Genomic DNA, 13,549 nt, shown 5'->3' with positions numbered 1-13,549 from the left:
GCTATTAATGTCTAAACTGTTGGCAACAAAAGTGAGTACACCCCTAAGTGGAAATATCCAAATTAGGCCCAAAGTGTCAATATTTTCTGTGGCCACCATTATTTTCCAGCACTTCCTTAACCCTCTTGGGCATGGAGTTCATCAGAGCTTCACAGGTTGCCACTGGAGTCCTCTTCCACTCCTCCATGACAACATCACAGAGCTGGTGGATGTTAGAGACCTTGCGCTTCCCCACCTTCTGTTTGAGGATGCCGCACAGATGCTCAATAGGGTTTAGGTCTGGAGCCATGCTTGGCCAGTCCATCACCTTTATCCTCAGCTTCTTTAGCAAGACAGTGGTTATTTTGGAGGTGTGTTTGGGGTCATTGTGTTGGAATACTGCCCTGCGGCCCAGACTCCGAAGGGAGGGGATCATGCTCTGCTTCAGTATGTCACAGTACATGTTGGCATTCATGATTTCCTCAATGAACTGTAGCTCCCCAGTGCCGGCAGCACTCATGCAGGCCCAGACCATGTCACTCCCACCACCATGCTTGACTGTAAGCAAGACACACTTGTCTTTGTTCTCCTCACCTGGTTGCCACCCCACACGCTTGACACCATCTGAATCAAATACGTTTATCTTGGTCTCACCGGACCACAGGACATGGTTCCAGTAATCCATGTCCTTATCCTGCTTGTCTTCAGCAAACTGTTTGCAGGCTTTCTTGTGCATCATCTTTAGAAGAGGCTTCCTTTTGGGAAAACAGCCATGCAGACCAATTTGATGCAGTGTGCGGCATATGGTCTGAGTACTGAGAGACTGACCCCCCACTCTGTTCTGAGTGGAACCTGTCCTGTGAAACCACTGTATGAACTTGCCCATCATGCTGCAGCTCAGTTTCAGGGTCTTGGCCATATTTTTATAGCCTAGACCATCTTTAAGAAGAGCAACAATTCTTTTTTTCAGATCCTCAGAGAGTTCTTTGCCATGAGGTGCCATGTTGAACTTCCAGTGACCAGTATGAGAGAGTGTGAGAGCGATAACACCATATCTAACACACCTGCTCCCCATTCACACCTGAAACCTTGTAACACTAACGAGTCACATGACACCGGGGAGGGAAAATGGCTAATTAGGCCCAATTTGGACATTTCCCCTTAGGGGTGTACTCACTTTTTTTGCCAATGGTTTAGACATTAATGGCTGTCTGTTGAGTTATTTGGAGGGGACAGCAAATTTACACTGTTATACAGGCTGTACACTAACTACTTTACATTGTAGCAAAGTGTCATTTCTTCAGTCTTGTCACATGAAAAGATATAATAAAATATTTACAAAAATGTGAGGGGTGTACTCACTTTTGTGGGATACTGTATGCTAGATAATATAGATAGCGTGGCATGGTTAAATGTGCCAGATCAAATGGCACAAACCAAAACAAATAAAGTGTGCCGAAGAAATGATCCATATTATTACCAAACTAAATTGTACCAAGTAAAGTGTACCACAGTGAAATGTCAGACAGTATAAACATTATTTCTTTCATCACATGCTATTTTTTTCTGTCAATTATATTATTTTTTTTTATCATGATTTCATTTCTAAGGATTTACTGCATCCATAGCCAGAAAACATGAATCTTAAAGGTACAGTAAAGTAAAATAAAAACTTTCATGATTCAGATAGAACATTCAATTGTAAACAACTTTCCCATTAACTTATATTATCTAATTTACTTTGTTCTCTTGGTGTTCCTTGTTGAAAGGCATACTTAGATAGGCTCAGTCAGGACTAGCAATGCACTACTGGGAATTAGTTGCTGGTTGGTGGCTGCACATTTAAGCCTCTTGTCATTGGCTTTACCGATGTGTTCAACTAGATTTCAGCTCCTTCAATTAAGGATACCAAGAGCGTAAAGCAAGTCTAATTGTAGTATTACATTAAAAAGTTGTTTAAAATTGTTGGCTTAACCTTAATCACATAAAGAAAAAAATAGGTTCACGTCCCTTAAATTAAAATCCCTGAAAGTGAAATAATTTTGTTCACCTGAAACATCCAATTAAAGGGACATTGTACATTGAATTTTTCATTGCATAAATATTTTGTAGATGATCCATTTATATAGCCCATCTGGTAGTGTTTTTGTAAAAATGTATAGTTTTGCTTATTTTTTTAAGAACATTGTGATGATTTTCAGACTCCTAACCAAGCCTCACAGTGTCAGATGTACCCATGCATTTACAGACTTTTGCTGGCCCCTGTTTATGTTATCTGTCTTTTCATATGCAGGGAATGGGAGGGAGGAGTTTCTGCTCTTCTTGTTTTCCTAGCCCCTTTCAGTGGGTGCCCCAGCCTAACCTCATCAACAGTGCTAAATTGGGAGTTTCTAATTATGTTTTTAAAATGTTTTCTACTGGGTGTTTAGATCAGTATCTGTGCATATTCTTCTTTATAGTAGTGTCTATTACATGCAGTTATATGAAAATTGGTGTACACTCTCACTTTAAAGGTTATTGTTTCTGACAGCCCAATGGGTACCAGTTTCAGTTATTTCATAGGGCTTTATAAATACACTGTGGCACCATGACTGGTGACTGGACCAGGTGAGAGTGCATAAGAATTAGCAGCTATATCCTGGTCTTTGATTATTGGCTTCTTTATTAATTAATTTTCCAGTGACTGTCTGATCTCTTGTGCTGACATCATAGCAAAACAATTGCAGCTTAGTTTTTAAGCGACTACTTGATAGAGGAATGCTGTTTTGTTCTTGCCCCTAGGCATCCAAAGCATTTATTTGGCAAACAAAAAGCAGATTAGACACATGGAGTTGAATGTGTATATTCAATTGTGTTATCATTTACCTAACCTGTTTTCCCTCAATGTTAAAGGGACAGTATACATTCATTTTCATATAACTGCATGTAATAGACACTACTATAAAGAATAAGATGCACAGATACTGATATAAAAATCCAGTATAAAACGGTTTAAAAACTTACTTAGAAGCTCTCAGTTTAGCTCTATTGAAAAGGTAGCTGGAAAGCCCACTGCAAGTGGGAAATAAGACACTCCCCCCTCCCCCTTCTTTTGCATATGAAAAAACCCTTTACACAAACAGGAGCAAGCTGGAGAAGGTAGCTGACGGTATTCACATAAAACTTTGGGGCTTGGTTAAGAGTCTGAAAATCAGAGCAATGTTATTTAAAAATAAGCAAAACTATACATTTTTAAAAAAAACAAAAAACTTTATGGGCTATATAAATAGATCATCTAAAAAACATTTATGCAAATTAAAAATGAGTGTATAATGTCCCTTTAATGACACAGAGAGCATTATTTGAAGACAGAAGTGCAGTAAAGTCATTCATATTTTCCATTCCATGATTATTCACTTTATTTCTGTATTTTAATTAGAAATCACCCATGAGACTCAGATGTAGTATCTTATTTATCACTAGATTATGTATTTGTATAATCGAGTATTTTACAACTGAGCTCCTGCAAAGCAATTTTGTAAAACCGACTAGTTTTAGACCCTTTTAATGATTTTTAATCTGGGTTAATATTCAACTCAAACTTAAGAACAGCAAGAAAATCAGAGAAAGTAATTTTTTTAGACCAAGGTAAGGACCAACAAATAGCTAGCCAGCAAGTGGTAGAATAAATAAGTCAATTTACAAAATATGAGAAGTGTTCACAGGACTTGTGAACAAATCTATTTTAAACAGAGTTAAACCCATCAATATATCTTGAGCCTCGGCACATTTTCATTACAAGTGTATATGCTTTTGTTAAAGCCTAAAGTTAGCACAGACATTGATCTTGGGGATTAGATACAGGTATATACATTTAAATAGAGCTTACCCATAAAGGTACTAGATACAGAAACTGTGCTGAAGTTATATCTTATGTTTGCTTGTGTGGTCTTAAGCATTTATATATCTATTAATATATACTTATACAGACTAAATCGGGTTTATCCAGGATTAAAGCATGAAAGGATGCCCGAAAGTTCAAAGCTATGAAAAAGCAGTGACCTGGTAATTACACACAATTGAAACCAGTCACTGACATATACATGCTATTTCCTACTCACAGAGATACCTATTACATTGCTAATACTTGATCTAACAGCCATTATTTCCATAAGAATAACAAAACAGTACAGGATATATATTTTTATTTTTCATGTAGCCTAACAAATAAAATAAAAAGGTTTAATATACCTAAGGAGCTACAGAACTTTGTGATGTTATTCAAATAAATTATAATAATTATAACTCTGCTAGAAAGTAGTCTTTGATATGTCTGCACAGACGAAAACAGGAAGTTATAATAAACTAAGAAAATGACATGCAAATGTATCCGCTATCTCTAAAACACTGAGAACACATGGACTTGGCAATAAAATACAGCTACGACTACATTGAAATTAATCTACAGTACTAGTAATTATCTGAGCACAAAAAACAAAGACATGTTTCTATGAATATGACCCGTTCAATAGTTTACTGTACATCGGTAAATCATTTTCAAAATGTATTTTATTAAAATTACTAGAGAGTCATTTAAAAACAGCACACACACAGATTGTATTATTATCAATCTTAAAACAATGGCTCCTATATTTTAAATTAAACTGTAATTCCATTTCTATCATGTAATGGGGACAGAAAGGTTGTACCACCAGATGTTTCACTGACAGACTTCTAGATCTCAAATAAACTTTGCAAAGTAGACTATTTCTTGACCTAAAATGTTGAAATACAATAAAAAAAAAACACAACAACAAAAAAACAGAACCCTAAACAAAGAGGTTTCTAGCATGTGCAGGGCTGGTTTAGCCCTTTATATCATATAATGAAATGAATTATTCATGTTATCTTGTGGTACAATATATATTTTTTTAAATTAAGGTCAAAAATATAAAACCATTATCAATAAATTATAAAACATTGATGATCTAGAATTAAGCCTTTATAAATATAATGTGCAATAACACGTTGTTATAATAAACACTGTAAGGGCAATGCTTTACAACAGATTTTAAAATTATATATCTACAAATATTCTAATAGACTTGAATGGTATGTTTTTGTTTTGTTTTTAATCATTAAACTTTTCTAAAGGATTGTATAATCTACTCTCATATTGAATGCAATTGTTGTGCTTGGCAATAAGCAAATGTATTAATCATCAAAATATCCCATCTTATACCTAAAATAAATTGTAAAATTAAAGTTTTAACTCACTGTACTGAAATAATATTTATATTGTTTAAAATATATTATTTACCTGCTGTACACCATACAGATCATGTTATTAATCTCCTTGTCCGATTTATATCTCCTAAAATCCTCCCAGATATCTTTAATCGCAGTTATAGCCAATATAATACAAATAGGAATGATGGCTACAGCTGGCTGGAAAGCGTTGACAACCGGTACAAAATTCAATGCTGCAATAGCTACAAAATACATGTTTGCAAACCGGTGGAACTGTTCAAATAGGTTCTTTGGAATGAAAGACAACCATGTGTACTTGGTTGTCTTGATTTTGTTTGTTTGGTAGCAGCTATTGGGGTTCTCTTTCGATGACGAACAATCAAAAAGCAAGTTGGATTTGACTAAGCGGTTGGCGTCATTTTTCTTTTTCCATCTTCCTCTGATTACTTTTTCCCAAATCTCAGCAGTAAGTGAAGGCATTGTATGACATGCAGCTATGAACTTATACTTAAATCCTTCCACAAACAGAACAGTATTTAGAACTTGGAACTATCATGTTGGTATCCAACAGTCACTTTCTAGTTTCTTTCCGTCTCACACAATAAGATGATGAAAAGGAAGAGAGAAAAAAATAAATGAATATCCAGATCTACTTTAGAGTTCCTTCTGGTGCTCTGATCACCTGCAGACTAGTTTCTTTTCACTTCTTTCAAAGTACACTTGTTGATAACAGACGTCACACCTGCTACCTGTGTCACTCTATAAACCAGTTATTCAAAAGCAGGACAGCAGCCTCTGGGTCATAAAGCCTATCATGTTTAGCAGTCAGCCAGTACATGGATAAAACAGGTATGTCACTTGTTTGGCATGCTGATGTCTAGTCATTCACAGATAATACAGTGGCACAGCAGTCTGCCTTATGTTTGCTTATAAACAAAGTTACAAATATCATAAAACAGTAAACAGTAGTAGACTTAGTCACCTATAATATACATGTGACACAAATTATTGCCTATATGGAGTGTGTGCTATATATATTATGATGTATCTCATTTGAAATGTCACTAACTATGCAAATCATTTTAGATGTTTAATTTACAAATTAGATTACTGTAAATGCTTTGTACATGAAAGATCCAGTCTTTAATCTTGTAAATCCAAATTTGATCAATTTCTGTTTTTAAACTCTAGTATGAGTATGTATATTTAATAATTATGGATGTTTGTAGCAAAACATGAATAATACATATCTTTTAAGATAAGCGTTTAGATAATATACTAATAATATAACTGAGTTGATCCTGATCCCAGCTCAAATTAAACTAAAACACAAATATATAAACTAAAACAAATATTAAAAAGTCATAAACATACTTACAAATCACATATTTTTATTCTGAATATTTTGGTAACTGTAAAATATGAATTCAGTACAAAATATGTAATTGTACAGAAGTAATAACAAATACGTATTACTTATTGACAATTACAAGGATTCGTACACCAAAACTATGGAGAAGTCTTGTAATGTATTTGGATGGAATTGTACACAGAGTTGCTGATACTCTGGGAAATGTAAATCCTCATGCGTGATATATTAAATACTAAAATAAGTTTACATTGATGAAGATTCTCTATTTTAGCATTAAAGGGACACAAGTTAAAATTAAACTTTCATGATTAGGATAGAGCACACAATTTTTTTTTTAACAACTTTTCAATTCACTTCCATTATTTAAATGTGAACAATCTTTTTATATGCACACTTTCTGAGGCACCAGGTCCTACTGAGCATGTGAAACATTCACAGAATACACATATATGTATTTTGTGATTGGCTTATGGCTGTCACATGATGCAGTGAGAGGGAAAATAGAACTAATTTTAAAATTTGTCAGAAAGAAATCTACTACTTATTTGAAATTCAAACTAAGTGCTTTTGTATTGTCTATTTATTATGCATTTACTGATTATGCAATTCTCTGTGTGTAGTGGTCCTTTAAACAGATTTGAGTTTGCTAATTTTGTCTGTTTAATTAAAATAAATAAGCAAGAATGAGGGTCTCATTGATTTGATAGCATGGGAACAAAAAAGTGATGAGATGGATTAGAAAGTAAAGGGTGTGAATCAATAGCTGTTGCAAAGCAGTAAACTTTAGGTGGGGAAATGACCTATTTTAAACTGTTAACTGGGGAAGATAGTTAAAGGAACATCAAAACCCCAACAATTTCAGGATTCAAACAGAGCATAGAATTTTAAACAACTTTCCCATTTATTTCTATTTGTATTTTTTTTTTTTTTTCACACAAATAAATTTCTTTATTTAACAGAAAGAAGAAAAGAATGGTTATTAGTCAGAAAAATAAAAACAATCAATAGATAATTCACTCTTAAATTCAGAGGATCCACAGAGTCATAATTTAGGGAAGTTGCTACCACAAACTTTCCAATATCTTATTCTTTGTTATTGTACACTTGTGCTATTTTCCTATTTACCTAAAACAACATAACAAAACATAAAAAAAAAACAACAAAAACACACAAAAAAAAAAAAAAAAAAAAAAAGGGGGAAAGGGGAAGAAAGAAGAGAAGAGATCCCCCCTGCCTCCAGCTTCACACCTCCATCATATTAATAAGTAAATGTGGCATTAATACCAGGAGTAGGGAAATAGATTATTCAAGATCAGAGTTCCAAAAAAGTCTGATTTGTGGAAACATTTAGTTAATGTATATTGCACGTTGTCAGATTGTTGTAATATCAGAGTGAGCCATTTATCAAAAAATATTTAGTTGTTCAAACATTATTTGCGAGAACACAGCTTGTTTAAATAGACCAAACGGAGGAGCAATCCTCTTCTTCCAATACCTAAGAATTAGATTCCTTCCTAGCAGGATCAGGATATTAATACATTTATGAAATGTAGTATTGGACTCACTAGTTAAAAAAAAAACCTGATACATATCCAATACCATGTTTTCATTTAAAACTTTAGAAGCCCAGAAGGTCACTTTAGACCAAAACTGCCTAATTTTAGGACAGAACCAGAAACAATGAAGGAGATCCGCCTCCTTTTTTTTACACTTAAAACAGTTGGCAGATTTATCACCAGCCCACTTGGCTAACATTCTCGGTGTAATATATGAATTATTAATTAATTTGATATGAGATTCTTTCCAGGAGGTGGGAATTCTTGCCTCTCTTACTTGTTTAATACTGAAAATAATTTTTTCTACTGTTATTTCTTGAAAATAAGATCTCCAGTAGCCCGTTAAAGTTTCTAACCCCAGTTGTCCTTGTTTCGACATTAAGATGTTGTAAATTAGCGAGATAGTATGAATGCCATTTTTATGTAAAGTAATATAATCTTCAAGCTCATCAAATTTTTTATAATCTTGTCTAATATTTTGTATTTCATTTATAAAATGTCTAAGTTGCAGATATGCATAAAAATTTTGATTTGATAGGTTATATTCTTGGAGGATAGATTCAAATGTTCTAACTGTATGTTCACTGTCAAGGACTTGGGAGATATAGATTAACCCTTTTTCCTCCCACCTTGTAAAAATTCCTGATGTTAAACCTGGGGGGAAGAGGCTGTTGCCTCTAATAGGGAGGTATGATGATATACGGTAGTCTATGTTTAACACGGTACATAATTTCTGCCAGGCTAAGACAACGTCACCTATTACCACTAACTTCTTAATATGTTTTGGTAATTGTGCCATTGGGCAGTGGATAATGGCTTTAAGAGAGAGAGGGGCAACCATCTGTCTTTCAATTAAAGGATTTGTGAAATAATTAGTATCTGTGATCCAGTCACAGGCAAAACGTGCCAAGATAGCTATATTATACCATTTTATATCAGGAAGCGCGAATCCTCCATATTCTGAGAGCTGGTATAATTTAGTTCTAGATAGATAATGCCTTTTTCTGTTCCAGACAAAAGACGAACAGTTCTTATTAAAGAGCCTTAGATCTTTATTAGAAATAAAGACAGGGAGACTTTGAAGAAGATATACTAATTGTGGGAAGAGTATAGACTTAATTAACATGACTCTGGCCGAGAGAGAGATAGGGAACAAGACCCATCTGTCTAATTTTTCAGCAGCATTTGCAAAAAAAACAGAAAAATTATTATCGTACCAAAAATTAGGATTTCTATGAAGATTTACTCCTAAGTATTTGATGCTTTCTGTAACCTGAAAAGGGTGTTCCCTACAGCTATCTTTATTCTGGTGTATCCAGAGAATTTCAGACTTGCTTAAATTTAATTTGTAGCCCGAGAAGGAACTAAATTGCTTAAACATATTTAAAACAAGAGGGATACTAGTTTTAGTGTTCTGCAAGAACAGTAGTAAGTCATCAGCATAAAGTGATAATACCATTTGTTGGTCTCCAATTTTTATACCTGGTATGGTGCCTCTCAGGAAGATTGCAAGAGGTTCTATAGCAATGTTAAATAAAAGGGGAGACAGGGGACAGCCCTGTCTCGTTCCTTTATGGATATGGAACCTAGGTGTTGGAGCCCCATTGACTAAGACATATGAAGTAGGTGAATTATAGATGGACCTAATTAATGAGAGAAAATTCCCTTTAAACCCAAATTTATCAAGGGCGGTATATAAGTGATCCCATGTGACTGAGTCAAAAGCCTTCTTGGCGTCGGCGGTTAGTAGCGCGTAATCTTGTTTTGGATTGTGAACATTATCCTGCAAGTTATACCAACAATATTCTAATACAGTTGTGACACGGCGTATATTTCTGATAGAGGATCTCCCAGGCCTGATTGATCCTCATGTATAATTTGCTCTATGCCAGACTTAAGTCTTTTTGCCATTATAGAAGTAAGTAATTTATAATCTACATTTAGAAGTGATATAGGCCTGTAAGAAGATGGATCAAGAGGATCTTTACCTTTCTTTAGTATTAAAGTAACCGCCGACGCCGAGAAGTATTCCGACATAGGCTTCCCAGCTGTAAAATATTCATTAAATAATCTAGCCAGAATAGGGAGTATATCACATCGTATGATCTTATAAAATTCTGATGTTAACTGATCAGGGCCAGGAGCTTTATTTGACTTGGCATGAATTATTGCCTCATCTACTTCCTCTAGGGTAATAGGTCTATTTAAGACTTCCAAAAAAGCTAGAGAGATTTTAGGAGTTACAACTGAATTCCAAAAAATATCTTTGTTTTCAAAATTAATCTCATTCGCCGCATATATGTTTTGGAAATACTTGAAAAAACTTTCTCTAATCTCTAGTGGATCTGAACATCTATCTTGGCCAACCCTAATAGCTTCAATCATATTATTATTTTTCCTGGCCTTGTTTAATCTAGCCAGAAATTTGGCTGATCTGCCAAATTGCCCGCTGTACTTAGCATTGATTTTAATATCTTCCCTTAGCATTTTCTCTTTGAAGAAGAGATCATATTCCTGTTTAGCCTTCTGATATTTATCCCAAAGGGGTTTAGAAGTATCATTAATATAGTTTTTATAAGAATTGCTAAGCTGATTGGCCAACTGTACTTCACGGGCATTGAGTTGCTTCTTCCTTATAATCATATAGGCTTTGATTTCACCCTTAAGGTAGGCCTTAGCAGCTTCCCAATAGGTCTCTACTTTATCAAAATACTCTCTATTAAAGGATTGATACTCTTGCCATTTCTGGGCTAACCAATCAGCGAACTTTTTATCCTGAGATAGATAGTTGGGGAAGAAGAAATTATTTACAAAGTTAGTAGTAGTGTTCTTAATTGCTATACTCAGAGAGATGACAGCATGATCTGAAATTGTTATGTCAGAAATATGAGTATCAATATCCATCGCTAACATGACACTGGAAATTAAAAAGAAGTCTATTCTAGATAGCGCTCTATAAGACTTAGACTCACAAGAGAATAATTGAGAGTCCGGATGTTTAATACGCCAAATATCAATGTACCTTTAAATTATTACATATCTGACGAAATAATTTGGCCTTAGCAATAGAGAATTTAGAGTTATTTGGGGTGCGTCTATCTAGGGATGAAGTTGGAATAAGATTGAAATCTCCTACCAAGATCAGATTTTGTCCATTATACTGGGATAACATCATGATAAGTTGGTTCCAGAATGGTACATCTACCTGATTTGGCGCATATATATTGCAAAAGATATATTTAATGTTCCCTATCTCAATCTCGACCAGAAGCCATCTATCCTCTTTATCGTGAATATTTTTCAGAATTTTTTAAGATAGACATTTGTTAAACAAGATGGCTACCCCTCTCTTCTTCCTAGTACAGGGGGAGGCGATTACATGGCCCACCCATTTTGATTTCAGTTTATTTACTTTGATAGCCTTAAGATGTGTTTCTTGTAGGAAAGCAAGGTCCGGTTTATATTTGCCTAGTTGCTTAATAATTAGCTTTCTTTTAATAGGGGAGTTTATTCCACCTACATTCCATGAGACACATTTAAGCATTTTTTCTACTCTTCATATCCGTATCGGATGTGGAAGTGAAGGCAGGGAGGGGGGGAAAGAAAGAGAAAAAAAAAAGAAAAGAAAAAAAAAAAAAAGAGAAAAAGAGAAAAAAAAAAAAAAAAAAAAAGGGGGAAGAAGAAAAGGAAGAAGCCAAGGGGGAGAGATTTCTAAAAACAGAACTTTATGTAGCAAATAGCAACATCTCACGAAATCCGCGAATATATTTACAACTTTGGTTCGTTCCCTCATCTATACATTAATTTTCAAGTCCAGACAGAATTGTCTAGCTTCTTGTTCAGTTAACAGAGTATGTGTGGAAACCTTGTCTTCTATTATTATTTTGGCTGGATAGATTAATCTGGCTTTATGCCCTGCATTAATTAGCTTGGTGCAGAAGGGTGACATAATTTTCCTTCTTTGGGAGGTTTCACTGGAGTAATCTTGAAAAATCAAGATTTTAGCTTCTCCCATCTGCACCAAGTTAATTTTGCGGTAAGATCTTAAAAGAGTCATTTTATCTTGATAATTTTGAAATTTGATCATGACTGCTCTGGGCTTAGTAAGCCCGTTCAGCAACTTCCTTTGGGGGCCAACTCTGTGTGCTCTTTCAATCAACAAGGGGGTATTCTGTTGTTGCATTCCTAAAATTTGCGGAAGAGATGTAGAAGCAAAATGCAAGAGGTCAGCAAATTCGCTGGATTCAGGTAAACCTACAATTTTTAAATTATTACGACGAGAACGATCCTCAAGATCTGTTATGCGTTCCTGTAAATTTTTAATGTATTTATTATGATCTGACAATTGAGTCGCTTGACTATTTATAGCATCCTCTGTTTCAGAGACTCTATTTTCAACCTCATTGAGCCTATCTGAAAATTGTCTCACCTCCGCTGTTAAATTAGCCATCTGGGATTGCAACAGCTCAAATTGGGGAAGAAATATTCCTGACAGCTGATTAACCAGCTGTTGAGTATCATTTTTAGTAGGTACAAACGCTTTAACTATTTCTGGCTGGATATCGGAAACACGTGTTTTCCTGTCTTTATTTTTAACTGGCATAATGGGCGAATTTGTTTTAGACGCCGTAATATATTTGTCCATATATATCACCCGCTTCCTCACTAAATAAAAATTCTATTAAGTGAAAAATGGTGTATAAGGTGCAAAAGAAAAAAAGAGAAGTAAAGGACTCCGTAGTGTGGAAAGAGGGGGGAGAGAGAGAGAGAAAAGAAAAAAAAAAAAAAATTCGGGGCAATTAATGTCTATCTATACAAATAGTGTATGTGCATACAAATAAATGAGTGAACGTGACAGTATTTCAAAAACTTGCAAAAAAAATACAAATTAAATAAGATAATCAGTGCAAATGTTGTGGAGTAATGTAAGGGGGAGAAAGCGAGCTATATGTTTATGGGTTTTTAACCAGGAATTACATACATCAACTATTGCTTATAAGAAGATTGGGATCTAATATATTCTGAAACAGAACAAAATCTTATACTATGTAGAATGTCTCTCTATTTGATTTAATCAGCACCTAGAGAGTTTTATGGCTAGACTTCTTAATATAACATGTCAGACACAATAAATACAGTGCTTATATGATCACAGGATATAAATCTATATATATGTAGGTAAATATAGATATAGATATATTAGTTAAACTTCTAGAACTAATAACAAATTTGCAAAATGCCTATAGTACATTAGAGAGGAAGATTTTCCATAATAAAGATGAATGGACAATCTAGGCCCTACTACACAGCTAGGTAGTAAATCTTTCCACGAAGTTATATTCGTCTAACTTTTTAACTTTTTAACTCTTTAATTCGTTTACTATATTAGGCTTGTGAGTTAGAGTACTATTTT

At 34.4% G+C, this 13,549-nt stretch overlaps 1 protein-coding gene across 2 annotated transcripts in view; it reads right to left on the bottom strand.

The window, feature by feature from the left end:
- The window catches only part of ATP10B (ATPase phospholipid transporting 10B (putative)), a 626,763-nt gene that overhangs the window by 161,143 nt on the left and 452,071 nt on the right, over positions 1-13,549 (bottom strand). Inside the window, exon 1 of one of the 2 annotated variants that reach the window (XM_053718587.1) lies at positions 5,279-5,882. The exons of the other annotated variant lie outside the window; for it this stretch is intronic. Within the exon in view, the coding sequence (XP_053574562.1) occupies positions 5,279-5,688 (410 nt within the window). The 5' untranslated portion in view covers positions 5,689-5,882. Of the gene's footprint in view, positions 1-5,278; positions 5,883-13,549 lie in introns of those variants that run through there. 2 annotated transcript variants of the gene reach the window in all.

Source organism: Bombina bombina, chromosome 6, assembly GCF_027579735.1.
Source record: "Bombina bombina isolate aBomBom1 chromosome 6, aBomBom1.pri, whole genome shotgun sequence".
NCBI lineage: Eukaryota > Metazoa > Chordata > Amphibia > Anura > Bombinatoridae > Bombina > Bombina bombina.
This window is presented reverse-complemented; position numbering and strand designations above follow the sequence as displayed.